Source organism: Pseudopodoces humilis, chromosome 13 (genome assembly GCF_049639895.1).
Source record: "Pseudopodoces humilis isolate 2021_Gansu_Grassland_sample_001 chromosome 13, ASM4963989v1, whole genome shotgun sequence".
Classification (NCBI taxonomy): domain Eukaryota; kingdom Metazoa; phylum Chordata; class Aves; order Passeriformes; family Paridae; genus Pseudopodoces; species Pseudopodoces humilis.
The window spans coordinates 6516522-6534520 of record NC_142212.1 but is presented as its reverse complement, the minus strand read 5'-3'; the positions used below and the strand labels follow the sequence as shown (position 1 = coordinate 6534520).

The window sequence follows — 17999 nt, the reverse complement described above, 5'->3', positions numbered from 1 at the left end:
AACCCACTCTGAGGTTAAGGCTTTGACCAATGGAGTAAGGCTGGTCCTGGCAGGAATTTGTTTGCTACATGAAGTGTTAATTGCTGTGAAAGCTTCATGCCTTGTTCTACTGTGAGATGAGACTTATCTCCTCAGTCTGAACTGCCAGCTCTTGCTGAGAATGCTTCAGAGCTTGCAGACATGTGTAGCTGGCTTGGATGCCATCTCAAAGCTGTTAAATTACAATTTGCACATGAGGAGAGCAGCCCAGCTCTTTTGGTAAGAGCAGGGATCTGCTCTGGGGGTCCAAGTGCAGCTGCTGAGGTGGAGGGGCACTGGCAGCATGTTGGGGCAAAACCCACTATGAGAGGAGGAGAAGCTGTTCTTGCCAGACAGGTTCGTGCTTGAACTCCTGCTGCATAAGTTCTTCCATGAGCCTTTCAGTCTTGCAGCTGCAGTTTGGAGTTGTAAACTGTGATTAGTGGCGGGAATTAAGATTTTTTTTCTTCTGTAAAAGGTAGGCAGGTGCAAACCCTTCCCGTGGTAGTTTGTTTCACTCATTGCATTAGTTTAGAGAAAGGGCTCCCAAGCTTAATTTACTGGGGTGCCCCTTGGATGCTAAGGCAGCATTTTTATGGTGCAGTTCACTTGTACTTCTTGGCTGTGTTTGTGAATAAAGTGGGCTCTGAAATTGCTAATTTTAGGGAAAATCACAAGAAGTTACAGCAGGGTGTCTTTTAGTACACACCTGAATTGGCCATGCTTGTTACAGAGGGCAGAGCTCTTTAACCTGCAGCTCCAGGTCAAATGTGACAAGTCTCATTCTGTAAATCCATGGGCCATCTGTAGTCTTTAGTGGACCTCTTAAAAACCATCAGTCCCTAAGTTCTTCCTTGTACCCACACAGTGGAGTGGAGAAACTGTGGATACAGAAACTTACCAACTTCTTAATTTCTTGTGTGTTCGTTGTGGGTGATTTTTTTTTTTTTTTATAAATTGAGAAGAAAATGCTGTCTTCATAAGTTAACATATCAGGGATGAAGAATCTGAAGAGGCAGAAGTAATGTTTTTTCTTTGAGCTGTTTGATATGTTAGTGCTCTGCTAAATCTTTTAGCATATGCTTAGAAAAAACAGTGGAGCAAACTTTTGAGGATCTTTTTAAATAAAGCTAGAAAACTACTTCTGCTTCCTTTGAGATCAATGGAGAGAGGGATTTTCTGCTATGAAGAAATAGGAATAGAAGTGCAAGTGTCCTATTTTTTCTGCACAGAGCAAAGAATACATCTGTGGTGCAGTCACTGTGCAGGATCATATCCCTTGTAGGTTCAGACAAGCTGTTCTTACTCGGTCTGAGGAACTGCTGTGTCCCTGCTTTTTGGGGGAGGTTCCCTGATTACTGGTGATCAGTCAGGCAGTTCTCTGTCCCCTGTGCTATTACATGGCTAACTCAGAGCCACTGTGACAGCATACTGGAAAGGCCCTGTGCAGCACCTTTGGCCTTGCAGAGTGTGTCCCTTAGCAGGGTGAGCTGAGCATTAGTTATTCCACCCTTCTATGCCCTTGCCCGCCTTGCCCCCAGCTCCAGGTTAAGTCCTGCTTTAGCTCATAGCAGCCATCTGGCTGGCTGGATCTCTCCTGGCAGGGACTCCACCACTGCTCCAGAGGCTTGCTGGTCACCTCTGCTCCCTTGCTCTGGACTCTGCTCTTCAGGTTTCCTTAGATGCTGGTGGAACTGGTTTCTTTTGGCATTCAGTTAGCACCTGGTTCCCCTTATCTGTCCTCCTCCAAAGCCCCTCCAGGGCTGCTGCAGAAGCTTCAACCCTAAGGCCAGTGGCTTTTAAACCTGCTGCTTAATCAAACATGTTTAAGAGGGACTAAGGAAAAGATACTGATGAAAGCATCTTGGAACAGCATCCCAAATCACTGTTATTTGGGTTGTAAAAATAACACGGAGGAATATCATAAGAGGCTTGTCATCAGGTAAGCAAGCTTGACTACTGGGTGCCTCAGTTTGTGTCCTGGGGGAGGATGGAAGTGAATATTCCCCAGAATTTTCAAGTAAATAGGAGGCAACTTTTTATTTCTCTATAGTTTCTCAATGTTTCCAAAGAGAAAAGTGGGTTTTTTCAGTGCTGAGTCTGTGAAGACAAATGAAGACAAATGTTGCAGGAAGTGTTGGTAGAAGTGATTCAAGTTTTCTGTGAAAAATTCCTGTATTCTCTTCTGATGCCCATAGTAATGCTCAGTATATTACTGTAATGTCAGAAATACTCCTTAAAAAATAAATAGCTTGGTGTTTTTTTCTTGTTTAAGCCTAGGCTGTTACCCTTCTGCCAGTTTGAGCCAGGACCTCAATAAATTATCCGGCATTTACTCCCTGGTGCGTAATGGAAACTGTATTCCTGACACACCAGGAAGCCCAGATCCTGCCACAGAGTGCAAACCTGGCTCTAGTGAATCCTCACTGGATCTGGCTAACAGTGTTCTCCTCCTTGGCTTAACTGCTGGTTTGTTATCTTGGAGAAGCCTTAGCAAAAGCATGCAGGAGTTGAATGGGTGCAGTTTCATTTGCCTCCTGAGAATGACTTGCTTTATATATAGCAGCGTGGCAATATTGTAAAACTTTCAGCTGCTAATAAAGGAGCTTTTCTGTGCAAGTTGCAATATAGCACTTATAGCAGCTGGGCAGTATTTGTGCTTTCCCATACCTTCCTAGGATGTCAGATGCCCTGTCTATTTATATTCATCATATATTCACATCTAAATGGACTGTAGTCATTGATTCCTACTTTGGACTTCCTGAATTTCATCTCTGACTGCTACTTTTCCACTTTTAGTTTCCAAAAAATACTTACTGTGAGTTTCTGCTTATACTTACATGCAATTTCCATTCCAATAAGCGTTTTCCTTACAGCTTTCTCACAAATTCAACACTTTGTGAAATCTGCTTTACTTGCGTCTCATGGTGCCGTGTGTAAGAGCTCTTAACTCCTATTGACAGGATCACGGTGGCAGTAAATCATGGAACAGAGGAACCACGAGTATCTGGGCATTGCTTCTGGCAGGGCAGTGTGACTGGGATGTTAATTCAGCTGATTATCTTTCTAAAGGAAATTTGATGCAATGCTTCATTCTCCCTCTTTTTATTGGAGTGTTGAATTACTAGTTCATTTTTTAGATGGAAAAGCCAGGACCCCTACTGGTTTTCATTCTCTGTCTGGTTGCTTGAAGGATAAGATCTTTGCTGTAAACCCCTGGTAGACATTCAGCCTGCTGTGTTCTGCCCTTGGTACTTTTGTTCCTGGTCTCCAAGACAGTCACTAGGCAATGGCATGGCTGGATGTGGAAAAGATTAAGTCTTCTCTTCTTTGAATAGATGGGAGGGCTCCTGCTGGCTCTGGGGCACCTGGGATGTTACCTGCTGGCTCCACGATGTTTCTTCTGGTTCTCTGTGTACTTCAGTTCCTGTGCCTCAAAGGGATGGAAACAGAGGAAGAAAATACTGAAATGCAGCTGGTGCTGTAGCCTATGGCATATTTAGGCAATGCAGGGTTTATTCTTTCAGGTGAAGCTTTCTACAGCTGCAGCAGAGCTCTTCTGCTATGTCACAGGTCAGAAATAAGAAATATATTAGAAGTAAACTTTGAACTATGTTTAGGGAGGAAAAAAAGGTGCATTATGATGTATTGGACAACCTCAGGCCCTTTCTGACTTCCTTGATGCAAGATGGCTTTGCCTTATGCCTGCTGTTGTTTTTACTATGTCTGTTTTCTCTTCTCCCCCACAACTTGTCTCATTCCCCAAATCATTTTACAGCAGACTTTTCTTAGTCTCAAGTGGCCTTAGCCAAGCTATTTCCTCTCTTTGTGCTTTCGTTTCCCCAGCTGTAAAATGGGGATAATGAGACCTGCTTGCTTTTGTCAGGCACTTAGAGATGTGCTTACGAAATGCGCTATTAAAAGGCTTTCTATGTATAACTGCTATACAAACAGCGGTTGTCCAAGTTTATTTGAATTACTTTATTAGAGTCCAGGGTTCTTAGCATCCTTTGTTTTTAGCAGAGGATGTTATTTATGCAGCAAAAATGCCCAAAATGTGAAGCTATTGATCGTTGCTGATAAGTTTATGGATATTAAAGCATTAAATCATCACCACCCTTTATCAGCCATTCTGGTGTCTCTGGAAGCTGAAAGTGGTTGTGCATAGCTGGGGCCCTTGATTATCTTGGTGTGATCAATAAAAGGTTTTCAGCAGAAGCTTTTATTGCCACGTGGTTAAAATGTTCTTCCTGCGCATCCTGTTCATGATGACTTCAACTCGAGGAGAAAGAGAACAATCCTTTGCAGGGTAATTGGATTACACAAAGAAATGTAGGCATTATGTTGAGGTAGATATTGACACTTGGAGGTTTTCCCCTCCATCTTCTGCTGCATTGTCTTGGGCTGGGAAGGCTTTCTTGACTGGCATGGTGCTTCTCCAGCAAGTTTTGAGTGTTTTAATTACAGCAGACCCATAGTGTTCAGTGAAGGGAGGAAATGGTTGGAAGCAAAGAGGTAAAATCGGAGCCGTGACCAAGCAAAATTGTTTAAAATCTGTATGTCTTGTTAGCAGAAGTGTGTCTGGTGGCTCTCCAGTGTCTGGTGCCTTATGAACCTGTCCAGGAAGGGAAATGCAGAGTCTGAAAGCACCAGTGCTGAAATGGGTGCTTGGTGTTGTCTGCAGGAAGGCTTTGTGCCTACTGTCTTCTATTGCTCATCTCTGAAGTCATGCAGGGCTCTGTCTGCTGAATGTTGACACTGGAGTTCCAGCTTAGAAATACCTTGAAATATTCATGTGAATTTAGCATTTTATTTGGCGTATTTCATTGAGAGTGCAGTGTGCAGTGTGTCCTTGTCAGTAGCTCAACAGCAGCTTTCACTTTGTTTTGCAGACAGTTTCCATCCTGGAGCAGAGGCTGACACTCACTGAAGACAAGCTGAAGGAATGTCTTGAGAATCAGCAGAAAATCATTCAGAACAAAACAAACTGATTTCCTGAGATCAGACAGGAGCTGAAGGCATTGGGAGGTTTGAGATTGTTTGTGTTCCTAACAGACTGTGTGTGGCTTGCTTTAACAATTTTGAGCATAATCTATTTTTCAATTGGAATGTATAGTTATTGTATCTGTAAATAGCTTTGTTACTTTACTAAAATAAAAGCAATATTTTATTCATAAGTGTGGGTAACAATTGTGATCTCTTGTGCTTTCCAGCAGCCAACATGTGGATTGAGTACTAACCAGGAAGGTCACATCTCTCCTGTCTCTGGTCCTACTAAATTAGTTTCAAAGTGTGTAAGTAACTTGGAGTTGCCAGATGCCTGGCCCAGGCTGTATTAGGCTTGTTGCTGAGGTGTGTGCTGGCTGAAGGTGAGAAGCAAAGTGCTGTCAAGATATTTGGGGCAGTGGTCACCTCTGGTCTAGGACCATATCAAGCAGGGTGGGGTCCTGTGTAACTGGCATCTGGAAGGGTTTGTCTCAGCTGGGTCTCACACAGCAAATCTGACACAGCAGCTGAGACCCTGGATGATACTTGTGCAGAGGTGATTAAATCTGACACATTTATCCTGCTCCCATGTGCAATACAGGAAAAATGATTGAGGCTGGAACAGAGGCCCCAGCCTGTCAGATGCTGGGTGATTTCCAAGGAGGTTTTGCTTCATCTTTGCTTCTTATATTAAAGGCAGGGCAAAGGGACAGGAAGGGAACTAAATACTGTAATGTTTTCTCCATCATGGGACTCCCCTCTTCTCATACTAGACTGCCTTTAATTTTTGCTCATTTTGCAGATGTTTTCACAGTTGAGTAGCTCATCACTGGCACCTTCCTCCCCTCATTGCTCCTCCCGGCTTTTCTGGGGCTTCAGCAGGTGTTTAGTATGTAGCTGCACAAGAATTTGGACTCCTGGGAGATCCTGTCTGCAACACCTCTTCTGCTAGCACATGCTGTTGGTCTCCTTTCTTGCAATAAACTCTGACCCACATTCCTGGAGAAATGACCTGCAGGACCTTGAGCACCTCAGGGGTCCCTGCTCACCACTGTCTGTCTGACCTCTGCAGACAGGGAGGCTGCCTCAGTCCCTGCCCTTGGTGGTACCTGCCAGCCTTGCACAGCTTCTAGGGCCTCCATCTCCACATGTGCTGTGGCACCCTGGATGTTTGCCTGAGGACAGGCTGGCATCCTTACTTCACATGGGCTTTAGCTGGTTTTAAGGCCAGACTGTGTGGTTTTGGCTTTGGGATGGTTTTTGGTGTTGCACCTGTTTCTGGGTGGTGTTAATGCTCCTCATCCAAAATGGGGGGAGCTGGTTGTGTTTTCCTGCCAGCACTAGGAAGCTTCTGGTCTCCTTCCCTCCTGGTCCTTTATACATCTCTAAGAGCCCCGTGCTGGCATGATCACAATATTTCTCTTCTTCATTTGTGGGAGGCTGAGAGCTTTCTCATTTCCATGCTTGGTTGATGATGAGTTTCTCTCTGCTCTGCCACAGACTTTGTTTTCTGTTTCCAGGCTCTGAGTCTGATAAATCATTACTTTCCCTTAATGGAATCAATTCAGTGGTTGTACTCTGTGCTCTTGCTCTAAGCTTTCAGTGGCTTTTTGCTGAGAGACTGACATCATTTTCATTGAAATGAGTTTGTGTGGTGATGCAGATGGGTGGGGAGGAGGGGACTCAAAGATGCTGTGGCCAATTTGCTGCTAGAAAAAAAGCTGTTCCTGCCCTGATCTGCTGCCACTGAAACAATTACAAAAATTGGTTGCAAGAACCTAAACTTTCAACTTGATCCTCAGTGTTGTGGGCTGGCCTTTAGGATTGGGGTGTGGAGGAGAAAATTTAAACATTCCTACATCAGTTTTTAAGCTGAGTTGGTCAGATAGTGGTGCTAATAGTGCCAGAGTCATGGATTTGGTCCCTGTATGGGCCATTCACTTAAGAGTTGGATTCAGTAATCCTTGTTGGGATTTCCAGAATCCAGAATCCCACCCAGCTGTGGGGTGGTTTCTGGTTTCTTCCAACTCAGAATATTCTGTGATTTACTTTAAAAATAGCTTTTGCATCCTTCTAATGTGTACTTACTAATGTCTTAGAGACACAGAAGCAATATATAGTATTTTAGAGAGGATTGCAGTACTATTGACAAATTGCATGTATGTTCAGAGGTGCCCACATTTGGGCACTTTAGATACAGATGCTTTTCCTTTTCAGATGTTGTGAGCAAATCCATTTGAAATGTGTAATTGTGCTTCTAGAACAGGTTAAGTGCTCAAGTGCTGAGGACAGGTGGGATGTAGGGTGTTGTGTTTTAACCCCAGCTGGCAGCTAATCCTCACACAGCCTCTCACTCACCCCAGGTGGGATGGTGAAGAGAATCAGAAGACTAAAAGTGAGAAAACTTGTAGGTTGAGATAAAGACAGTTGATCAGGTAAAACAAAATGTGAAATTCAGTCACCACTTCCCATGGGCAGGCAGGTGTTCAGCCATCCCCAGGACAGCAGGGCTCCATCACATGGTGACTTGGGAGGACAAATGCCATCGCTCTGAATGCCCTCTCTTTCTCCCTCTTCCCCCAGCTTTATGTGCTGAGCGTTGATGCCACATAGTCTGGAATATCCCTTGGGTCAGCTGGGCCCAGCTGTCCTGGTTGTCCCCTCCCAGCAGCTCCTTGTCCCCCAGCCTCCTCTCTTGGGCTGGGGTGAGAAGCAGAAAAGGCCTTGGTTCTGTATAAGCGCTGCTCAGCAGCAGCAGCTAAAGCATCCCTGAATTATCAGTTCTGTTACCAGCACAAACCTGAAACAGCCCCACAGGAGCTACTGGGTAGAAAAATAATGCTATCCCAATCAAAAGCAGCAGATTGGGAAAATTGCTTTTCTTAACTTCTTGTTCCATGTTGTTGTTGTAGACGTAACCCAGGGTGGGTGGGAGTGGGAAGTCAGGAGGAGAGGGAATCTTACAACCTTTATATGATTTAGGTGGCAAGGAAGGTAATCTGAAAAGATTTTGACAGTATTATCTATCTTCTTTGTCCTAAACCTTAGCAACTTCATTTTCCCCCTTACAACCCTCTTACCTGGACTAGGATTTAAAATGTACCAGCACTTCTGAAGGCTGGCTATTGCTTGAGAGGCAGGCAAGGCTTGGAAACTACAAGATTGACATTTTAATCCTTGTGCTTAAAGATTGAGCAACAGCCTCAAAAAAAAAAAAAAAAAAAAAATCCTGAGGAGCCCAAATCCTGTTGCTTGTCTTGTCCTGAGGCTCCGTGCTTTATCCACTAAGCACCACAGTTTTTGGGTGCTGAGGAGAGGGTAGCCTCCAGAGTGAGTTAAAGCCACTTATATTTTTACATTCATGATCTTTTTTTTTATGTGGGCACATCTGCCGTGTCCCATTTGTGAAGCTGTTAACTTGGGGAGCAGTGGAGCAGCGAAGTGAGAGCAGCCTGTGCTTTGTCCTTGGGCTGACATGGCCTCTGCTCTGCTTGAGGACAAATCCTGCCTTGAAAACCTCATGTGGTGAGCTGTGTGCAGGGGGAGGCTATGAAGAGTTAAGGATTTTGTTTTGGATCTCCAAGGCACTGTGGAAGCCAAGTTCTTAAAAAAGTAGTTTAATTTGTTGCCATTACATTTGCCAGACATATGACCTCACTAAACTTTCAGCAAGGGTTCTTTGTGCTGAGATTGGCCCCTGGGGAGCCCGGTGCTGCTGCAAATGGCTTTTTGGCTGCTGTGAGTGTGGAGCATGTTAAACACAACCGTGATCTGTGAAAAAGTAAGAATCTTCAAGCACTGCCCACTTTCCTTCCTGTCTGGGAGCTGGAATTGGACAGCAGAGCTCATTACTGAATAGGCAGAAACAGGAGAGCACGGTGGTATTGACTCTCCTGGCCAGGAAATGCAATGGCCAGGAGCATCCTCTGCCCACAGGCTCATCACTGGACATGAGTCCACCAGCTAACCAGGAAATAAAATCCAACTATGATCTAAGTAGCTGGGCTAAAACTAGCCAGCCTCGTGGTACAAATCACTTATTATATAACCTCTTTAAAGAGCTGCTTTTGAAGGAAATGTTTTTTGAAACACGAGTGAGTAGGAGGGGAGGGAAGCGAATCATTTTACAAAGGTTTGTCACTCTGACGTGAGAGCAGGGCTGTGTTTCTTCCCTTGCTTTTAGAAACGGTTGGTCTGCAAGTGCTTGGAAAGGACTTGATCAACTGTAGTTTTGGAAAGGAAATCAGTTGGGAAAGAAGATTCTCTTATTGATACTCCTCTGTGTATTTGACCTGGATTTAGTGTGCTGTAGGAAATTTTATGTGTATCTCAGGGAAAGCTGGGATTTGTAGCACTGCAACAGAGCTGTCACTGCAGGCAGGCAGCACTCTTCAGTCCCCCTGCTCTTGTCAGGGGAGAGGTCTATAAATTAATTCCTCTGTCAAGGTACAGGTTCCATGAAAGAAGAGCTTGTCAGAGATTTGCGTGTGGGGTGTCACTGAAGAGAGTGATGGGTTTCCAAGGCACAGGTGTCTGGCATCCCTTACTTTCTCCCTGTCTCCTTGTAGCGCAGCAGCCAGTGCTGCTGGTAAAGGTGTGCTTAGAGCCTTTGTGCTGCACAAGTGGTGGCTGTTGCCTCAGGTGGGGTTTGAAGTTGTCTGGTATCAGTTCTGAGTATAAAGGTGAAGGTTGGCTAAGCCAACAAGCAGGGAGAGTGCTGTGGGGTGGTTTCTGGTGGGGGATGAGCATTGTGAACACTTGAACGTGTTCTGGCAGAGGGTCATTTGCTGCTTAGTTGCAGCTGAGATAGGCCAGGTGACTGCTGCTCGAGGAATTTGACATCTGCAAGGAAGTCTTTCCTCAGTGACCACCTTTAGATTTCTTTATACTCACTCCAGCCCTTCCTCCCTGATAATGCAATACAGCTGGAAACACACCATTCTCTTGTCACAGAAATGCTAGGCTTGAATCAGTGCCGTGACCCCGTGCCAAAAACCTGTCACCCCTGTTCTCCCTCGCTGTTTCTGTTCCCTGCAGGCACCTTCCATGCAGCTAATAACTCACTGCTGCCTTCCAGAGACCAGGCAAGCTGAGGATACCGTGGTGCTCTGCTTGGCACAAGGATTTCTGCAAATTTCCAGTGGGGAATGCTTCTGAGGCTGATCCTGCTTTACCGCAAGGGCTTGTGGCTTTGTGGAGCATGTGCCACCGGTGGTAGCTGTTCTTGCAGCTGGTGACTGAAAGGGTTAAACTAAGCAGCTGCTTGGATGGAGCTCCTGCATGGCCTCACTTTCCTCTGGAGTGGCTGCTCTTGGCAATGATTCCCTCCTCACGTTTTCACAGCCAGAGCTGAGCTTTGGTATGCAGCTCTTCCAACTGGAGGGAGGACTTTGCCTGTTTCAGCTGAAATGAGCACCTTGGAGTGTGCTGGGCACCATGAGATCATCCTGGCAGCATGGTATGGGCAGGGGACAATGGGGACATTGCAGTTCCCCTTGTGTGAATCCACTCTGCCATGTGTAGGTGCTGTAACAGCCACAAAGGCTCTTCCTGTCTGCTGTTACACCTGGTCTGTGTGGTGAAGCAGGCACCTTGTGCTAACCAGGGTCAGCTGAAATGGTTTTCATCCTGTGAAAGCCTGGGAATATCCTTTTCCTTTTTTTCTTCTAGGCTGTGGTTACTGCAGAAGATACTGTTCTTTTCATCCTGGGAGCAGTAGGTGTTGATTTGTGTTAGAGTTTTCTGATACAGGCCTGTGGCTGAAAAAGTTTCTCCTTCCATGTTGGGTTCCCTAGGCTGGGAACTTTTTCCAGGAGTTAGGGATGAAGATTTTGTCTTTTGGCACTTGTCCCCTGTGGACTGATGTGGACATCAGTCAGTAGAACCAAGACAGAGGTAGCTGTGGTGTTGCAGAAACTGCTGAGTGCTCCTGGAGTGAGAAAGGCAGGCTTCAAGACTCCTGTTTGTGGAGCGAGACCCCCAAGGTGACCTGTTTGAATCTGGCCCTGTGTGCTGTTAAGTTAATTGACATATAACTCTAATGCCACTTGATCTCCTGCTTAAAGATCAATGCTCGACTGCTGGGCTATTTTTTTCTTTGTAGCTCCTGTTTGTTTCCTAAGGGAGAGATTATTTGACCAGTGTATTTGTGTGATGTGTTTCTTTCTTTTACTCTATTATTTATTAAATCAATAGATCTTAAAAAGGAACACTTACCACAAAGTGTCTGGAGCAAGGTGTGCTGAGGAAAAGTGAAAACCTGCCCACTTGCATGGCCTTTCCCATCAGCCCAGCATCTTTGCTGGAGAGAAGAGGAGCTCACCTGAGCACAAAGAGGTGGATTGTCCATGAAAATGCCTTCACAGCAGCCCAGGTGATAAAGAAGGGGGCAGAAGCGGAAATTCTTGCCTGAGTACCTGCAGGTCACACAGTGAAGCAGGGCTGGAAATAAGGACGGGCCATGAGATTGGTGTTCTAAATTTGGCAGCCCAGGTGGGAGATGGGAGGCGTGGTCCATGCTCTGTGCTGCAGAGGATGCTGAAAACTCTTAGGATACCTTTGAGAGAGGCTGTTGGTGGTATTGAGCAGGCTCAGAGTGCTCTGGAGACATTGCAGCTGTGGTGAGGGCAAGAAACAAAGCTGAGCAAGTTTCTGTGTCTGGTCCCTTTTCCCACCCTTTGATAGCAGTGGGTCTGTTGGTTTTCCTGTTTCCTGTGCTCCCTGCCCATGGGTTGGCAGAGCATTTTGGAGGTTACGTTCTTTGCTGTGATTCCCCCACTCTGCCTCTCCCCACTGTGTGCTGCCTTCATTGCCAGCTCGCAGGAGAAGTGAAGATGAAAGAGAGCAGAGATGATTATATTTAATAGCAGTGAAAATTCGGTGTGGTGATTGAGGGGCTGTTTTCTTTCCTGCTCTCCCACCTATTGAAGTTGGGAGGCAGCTTTGAAATCTCACGTAGTCATTTGGCCAACCCTGTACCAGGCACCACTGTGGCACCAGAGGGGAGGGGAAAGCCGGGTTGCATCTGTGTTGTCTGGATTTTCCAGCCTAGCCCCAGTAGACAGGAAAGTCTTTTTCTCCCCTCACTTAAATGAAAACACCCTTGCCCCCTCTGCAAAGCACCTCTGCCCTAACACCAGCGGTTGGCTCGCCTGCCTTTTGGATGCAAATAATTGCTAATTTACAAGTTGGGAAAGGAGCAGCAGAAAGTTAATGAAGGTCAGCTGAAGTCCTCTTTCCTTAATCCACCCCAGCAGTTCACAGTCTGGATCAAAGAGCTGTGGGATCAGCTGCCACTCATCCTGCAACAAGCTGCTCTGGCCCTGTCCTGGGAGCCCAGGCTCTGGAAGAAGTTGCTGCAGGTGGAGAGGTGCTGAAATGCCAAATGATGTGGTATCTAAGGTGTTCAGAGAGCTCAAGGCTCAGTGAGTGACAAAGGGACTGTGACTCCCGTGGTTGGAACCAATGTGTCTGGGTCTTGCAGTGAGTGGCAAGGCAGTGCAGCCACCAAGCCCAGAAGCTAGTGCATGCTGTGGCCTTGACAGAAACCTCTTTAAAAGCATGACTGTGATTCTTATCCCAGAATTTATTTAATGTCCTAGGACCTCTTCCTATCCTTCATCAGCTTCCCACCACCCTGGACCAAACACAGCTCACTGTGAGCGTCTTTCCCCTAGCCTCTGCAGCCAGAGTGTAGGATTTGGCAGTGAACCAGCTTTATTCCTGATGTATGGCATACTTCGCTCTCCTGTGGCTACCTGTAACCTGCCTCCATCCTGAAACCCTCCTGCCTGCACAGACTAGTCAGACTTTCCTTTCTTGCCCACCAGGGAGATGCTGAATCTGGCTCCACCTCCTCCCCAGGTATTTCTGCTTTCCCCAAGGCATGAAAATCACCCCAGGGCTTTTGATGAGCTGTGGCTTTTGGAATGTGCAGAGCAACCCTTTGTTGGCCACTCCTCTCCTTAGGATCCCTTTGCCTTTTTCCTGCTGAGCAATCTTTGTTTTCATTGAGTGAGAAATTTTATATGATTTAACTCTTTAATTAAGTTTTTTTTTTCCTTTCTTGCTGTTGCTCACTCTTAAGATGCATGGAAATTGTTCTTAAGAACATTTGCATCAGTTCTTCTGAAGTCAGTTCTTTGGCAAACTTAGCAGTGCTGCTATAATCCATCCACATCTATCTGCACTGCTTTAACTAATAACTCCACTGAAATCCCTGGGGTTAGTTAAAACGAGCCCCTGTGGCTAAACAAAAGGGGTTTTGGAAGGGGTTTAACCCTTTGCCTTCCCAGCTGCACAGATTGAGTAGTGAAGTCCCAGCTGGCTGCCTGGGAGCTTTGCCTCACTGGAGGGGAGATCAGGTACCTACGTGAAGGTTGCTCAGAGCTGGGGTTGGAGCCAGATGGCTCAGGAGGCCCCTTCAAGGTTATCAGCTCTGATGAGGGGTCCAAATGCAAAACACGTGGGTGCAGAGACACAGCAGTGAAATTAGTCTTGACTCAACACATCATCTTTGCAATCATTTATAGGACTGTTGTGCTGGAGAGGCTCTAATGCCTTCTTTCCTCTCAGTCACAACACTGTTTTTCCTTTTTCCTAAGCCTTTTCTTTTCTTGAATTTTCATCCTGGCTGGATATAAAGCTGCCTTGTGGCCTTGCAGGATATATTGCATGTTGTCCCTGTAGCTGGTGGTCAAATGGGTCCTGCCACATCTGAAAAAAATGGGCTGGTGGTATAAAGTTTGGAAGATGTTTTTTCCAAGAGGCTTTGTTAGGTCATGTTTAATTTTGCGGTCTTTTGTTCTCATGCAGGGCTGAAGTCCATCAGGTGGTACAGACTCTGGCCCAGAGTGATGACATGCCCTTGGAAACCTCTCATTCCCCTCTATCATGACAGCCAGGTAAAGCCAGGAAAACATGTCAGGAATGCTAAGGAAAGCAACAGATGTGAACATTTAAGAGGAAAAACATGTCTGCAGCCCCCTGAAAAGCTCAGCAGGGGCTATGGGCCCACTCTGATTTTTGTTTGCCTCTATGTTCCTGTAGCCTCTCAAGAAGCCTGATCTGACTGAGAGCTGTGTGCTCTGTGTTTCTCATCACACCCTGGCAACCATGGGCTTCTGCTGAGGTCCCAGTTGGTGGGTTTTGCAAAACCGCTTTCAAAAGAATTTCACGGCCAGTCCTGTGAGACAACACAGGGCTAGAGGGAAAATCATGTATCACTTGTGTCAAACTACATCCAACAGTCTGGGACAGTGCTGGAAACAATCCTTTTCTCCAGTTGATAATCCTGGAGCCCCACCACATCCCTGCTGGAAGGTTTCTCTGCTCTCCTGTCTGGTGGAAGCTGTCACATAGATGGGATATCTCATAATCCCAGTGTTGCTCAGGCATCCTTGGGATCTTTGCTGGAGACCTGTGAGATAGGAGAGGTCATACTCTGACCACTCTTCATGGGCAGGGATCCTGACTCACTGGAAGGTGGAGTGACTTGGTTCAGACCAAGATGACAAGCCTGCAGGTACTTGTGCTGTGACCTCCAGCTGGGACGTGGCGAGGCAGGTTTGGTTGAAGCTGGCTGGGTGCTGCTGACAGTGGGAGTGTGGCGTGGCTGGAGCATCCAGCTGTTCTGCCCTGCCTCAGCTGGCTTTTGCAGCCTGTGTGGAGCTCAGCTTTGCAGCTGCAGTGCCTGAGCCAAGATCAGCACCTGTGTTTCTGTTTCTTTTGGCCATCCTGTGGGACACTTGTGGCTTTGCCTGCTGGAAGGTGCCCCAGAGTTTGGGCGCTGGGTAGGGATGTGGTGTTGCAGCCAAAGTTTGGTTTGGCTCTGGACTCCCTGTCCTGAGCTGGAGCTGGTGACTTGATCCTGGAGACCTAGGCCTTTTTCTCCATAGACAGGGGTAATATTTCTATGAAAAGGGTGGTGTGGAAGTCAAAGCTAAGTGGTACCAGAGCTACTGATGAAAGACCTTCTTGTGTGGATAGCTACAAGAAACCCCACTGTGGTGATGTTCTCCCTTCTGTTGCTGCAGTCCAGGAGATGGAAATGTCAGTCAAAACAGAGGCTGCTGAGGGTGAACCAGTCTCTTTGGAGATTGCAGAACAGCATCCTAAAGACATGTCCTCACAGTTGCCTGCATCCCTCACCAGTGCCTGTGCTTGGCTGAGGAAATAGCTCATGGTCGTGTTGAAATGTGTTTGGTTGGGTGACAGCCCAGGTGCAGAGCTCTGGGTGCTGTTTCATTTCCTGTGCATCTTACTCCTCATCTCTCGAGCGCTTTCTCAAGAGGCTTTCTTGTCTCCCACACCAAACCTCCTCCCTTGTTGACTCTTCACAGGATGGTTTCTACACTTGGATTTTATGTCTTCTTCCTCTTTGTCTCCTGAGGGTTTCATGCCTATTAGGTTCACTGGAGACCTCTGAGAAGGGCGGGATCCTTCTCTCCTTTTGTTCTTCCCTGCAGACTGCAACTCTTGATAAAAGGCCTTTCTCCCTATTGTGTTGTGCTGAGTGACCAGGAGTATGTCCCTGCTTCAAGTCCATTTTCTTGGCTCACCCTGAATATGCTCGGAATTTGCTAGGATTTGCAGTTCCTGACAACCACATCTTTCCTCAAGCATCAGGTGTGGAACAGACTATCACCACCACTTTGAGACTGGTGGTGGGCTTCAGGTGCAAATCCCAAATTTAGGTTTTCCTTCCCAGCCTCTCACCATGCTCCTGCTACTCTCATGAGCCAAGGCTGGTGGGAATCTGCCATTCCAAGCAGGATGCTGGGATGGGGGCAGGCGGCAAGGTCTTCTACCATCAGTACTGTGTGGTTTGGTGACTTGACTTGCTCTTGGAGTGCAAGAGAAAGCATCTCCTGTTGCCCAGCAAGTGCCATACATGGCGTGCTCCTGATAATGTGCAGTGTGAAGTCACCTCTCAAACCTGACCCACAGAGCTTGTGCTGATGAGATCTGCCCTGGTTGGTTGTGTTACACCTGCATTGCACAAAGTGGGTTGCTCAGGCAGTGTTACATCTTCCTCTAATGCGTTTGGGGTGACACCCACACTTTCACCATTGCCCAGGGTGGCTCAGGGCACAAGGAGAGGCTGCTGCAATAGGCAGGGGAAGGAGCCAGGAGGTGAGGCTCCTGCTACTTAGGCTGGCTGCTGTGGAGTAGAAGGATTTCTGACAAAAGCCACACAATTTGGATGTACTCAACACTTCCCCTGAGCTTGTGAGCTTGACCTGCCCCCAGGCAGCTCAGTTCCCCCCACCCCATGCTGTGTGGGGCTGTGCAGCTGAAGGAAGCTGGGGAGGTCGTGTCCTCCCCCAGCCACAGGGGAGGATTAGCTCCCTAAACCATGCCAAGACAATAAGCTGCAGATCAAAGGCAGATGAGGTTGGCCAAGCTGTGTGCACTTCATCTGCCCTTCATCACCCAGTGCTCCTTGGATCCTGCCTGGGGGTCCGTGGGTCATCCAGCGGTGTGGGAACAGTGCTTTGGTGGTCCCTGTGTGCAGATTGTGGGGACAGATTAGGCTGCATGGGAGGCATAATCAGGAGATTATCATACCTTCTCTTATCTTAAATGCCATCTCTTATCTAAATGCCCTCAGTTGTGCCTTCTGCAACAAAAGCTTACAGGTTTGAGTAGAAGTGAGTTTACCAGGTGGTTGCTGTGGTGTGGCTGGGTGAGCAGCAGATGCCTGTGAAGGGAAGCTTGCAATAACTTGTCTTTGGTGCATGATGCTTGTGGAAAGCCTCTGGGCTGTCTGACTTCAACTGTTTGCTTCCTCTGGACCCCATGCTTGGAGACTGTGTACTGGCCTAGAGAGTGAGGTTTCATGTTGTGGTGCTGAAAATGGCACTCAGAATATAGTGAGTGAAAGCTGGGGAGTGTGGCCCTCCAGCTTCACCCCAGTTTTCTGGAACAGAACATCTGCACTGTTAGGAAACCCTTAACTGGTGTAAGCTCTTGTTGAAGGAGCTGGGTTTTACTGCAGCAAGAATGTCCTCAGCCCAGGGCAGATGCCTGCTCTTCTCAAAGCCCATCCAGTGTTTCTGCACAAGCTCATTTTGTGTGGGCTGTTTCAGAGGTTTAACAGTTATTAAATTTTATGACCCAGGTCAGTAAAACTCCTTGGCTTCCAAGATGAAGGAGCTGATGTCGCTGGAGGCAGTGCTGAGTGTGCCATGGTTATGTACCTTCCATCAGGAACTGAGGTGGGTCTAGAAGAAATGCTGACTGCCTTTGTTGAGGTGCTTGAGAGCTGAGGTAGAGCTGACAGCTCTTGGAAATGTGTCATACCTGTTGCAGGTGTCGAGGAAGTGTTTGAAGTACATGCTACACACAAAACTGTGCCTCTGCCCAGGACCAAGGTGGGTTGTGAATCGTGCCAGGGTACACAGTCACTGGGCAAGGATGGACAAGTACCTTGGTGGAAATAGTTACACTATTGCATTCTCTGATTAGTTGTCTTTCCTAATTTCCCACTCCAATTCTGACATGTGTGGATAGAAAAACAACTGTGAATCTTTTCCCATAAAAAGTATCTTCGTTTTCCCGCAGACTCCAGATCTGATAGAAATGTTTTGGGGTGGGAGGTAGTAATTGCCCTTAGCACAAAGTCATTTTGCAATGCAGGTATGAGGTGCAATGGCCACATCCGTTATCAGGAACTTGGAGCCTCATTGCTCTTTTAGAGGTAGTTCTGTTTTTCTTTCTCTGTTACATAGATACGATAGATGTTTCTATATACTCAGTTGTGTTGTGGAAGAGGAATCAAGCAGCAATTTTCTAGTTTTCATTCATATTTAGAGACCTCTGGGGTCTTTGAGGGGAAAAAAAATACTGGTTTTTTTTATGACAAAGAGAAAATTTATTGTCCTGTTTGAAATTGCTTGTTTCTTATTGCTTGGTTGTTCTCAGCCTTCCAAAGGACAGGTGGTTATGATTTCCCTGCTCTTGTTGAAATATAATAGACTTCTCGTTGGGTAGCA

General features: G+C 46.7%; 1 protein-coding gene across 9 annotated transcripts in view; it reads left to right on the top strand.

Annotated features, from left to right (window-relative positions):
- Positions 1 to 5305, top strand: part of POC1A (POC1 centriolar protein A) — a 53290-nt gene extending 47985 nt beyond the window's left edge. For 8 of the 9 annotated variants that reach the window (XM_014251543.2, XM_088061775.1, XM_014251545.2 and 5 more), the window contains one exon: positions 4911 to 5195. In XM_014251543.2, coding sequence (XP_014107018.2) covers positions 4911 to 5009 — 99 coding nt within the window. In that variant the 3' untranslated portion in view covers positions 5010 to 5195. Of the gene's footprint in view, positions 1 to 4910; positions 5196 to 5231 lie in introns of those variants that run through there. The other variant, XM_014251544.2, reaches the window with a different exon arrangement.
- Positions 5306 to 17999: the final 12694 nt, after the last annotated feature.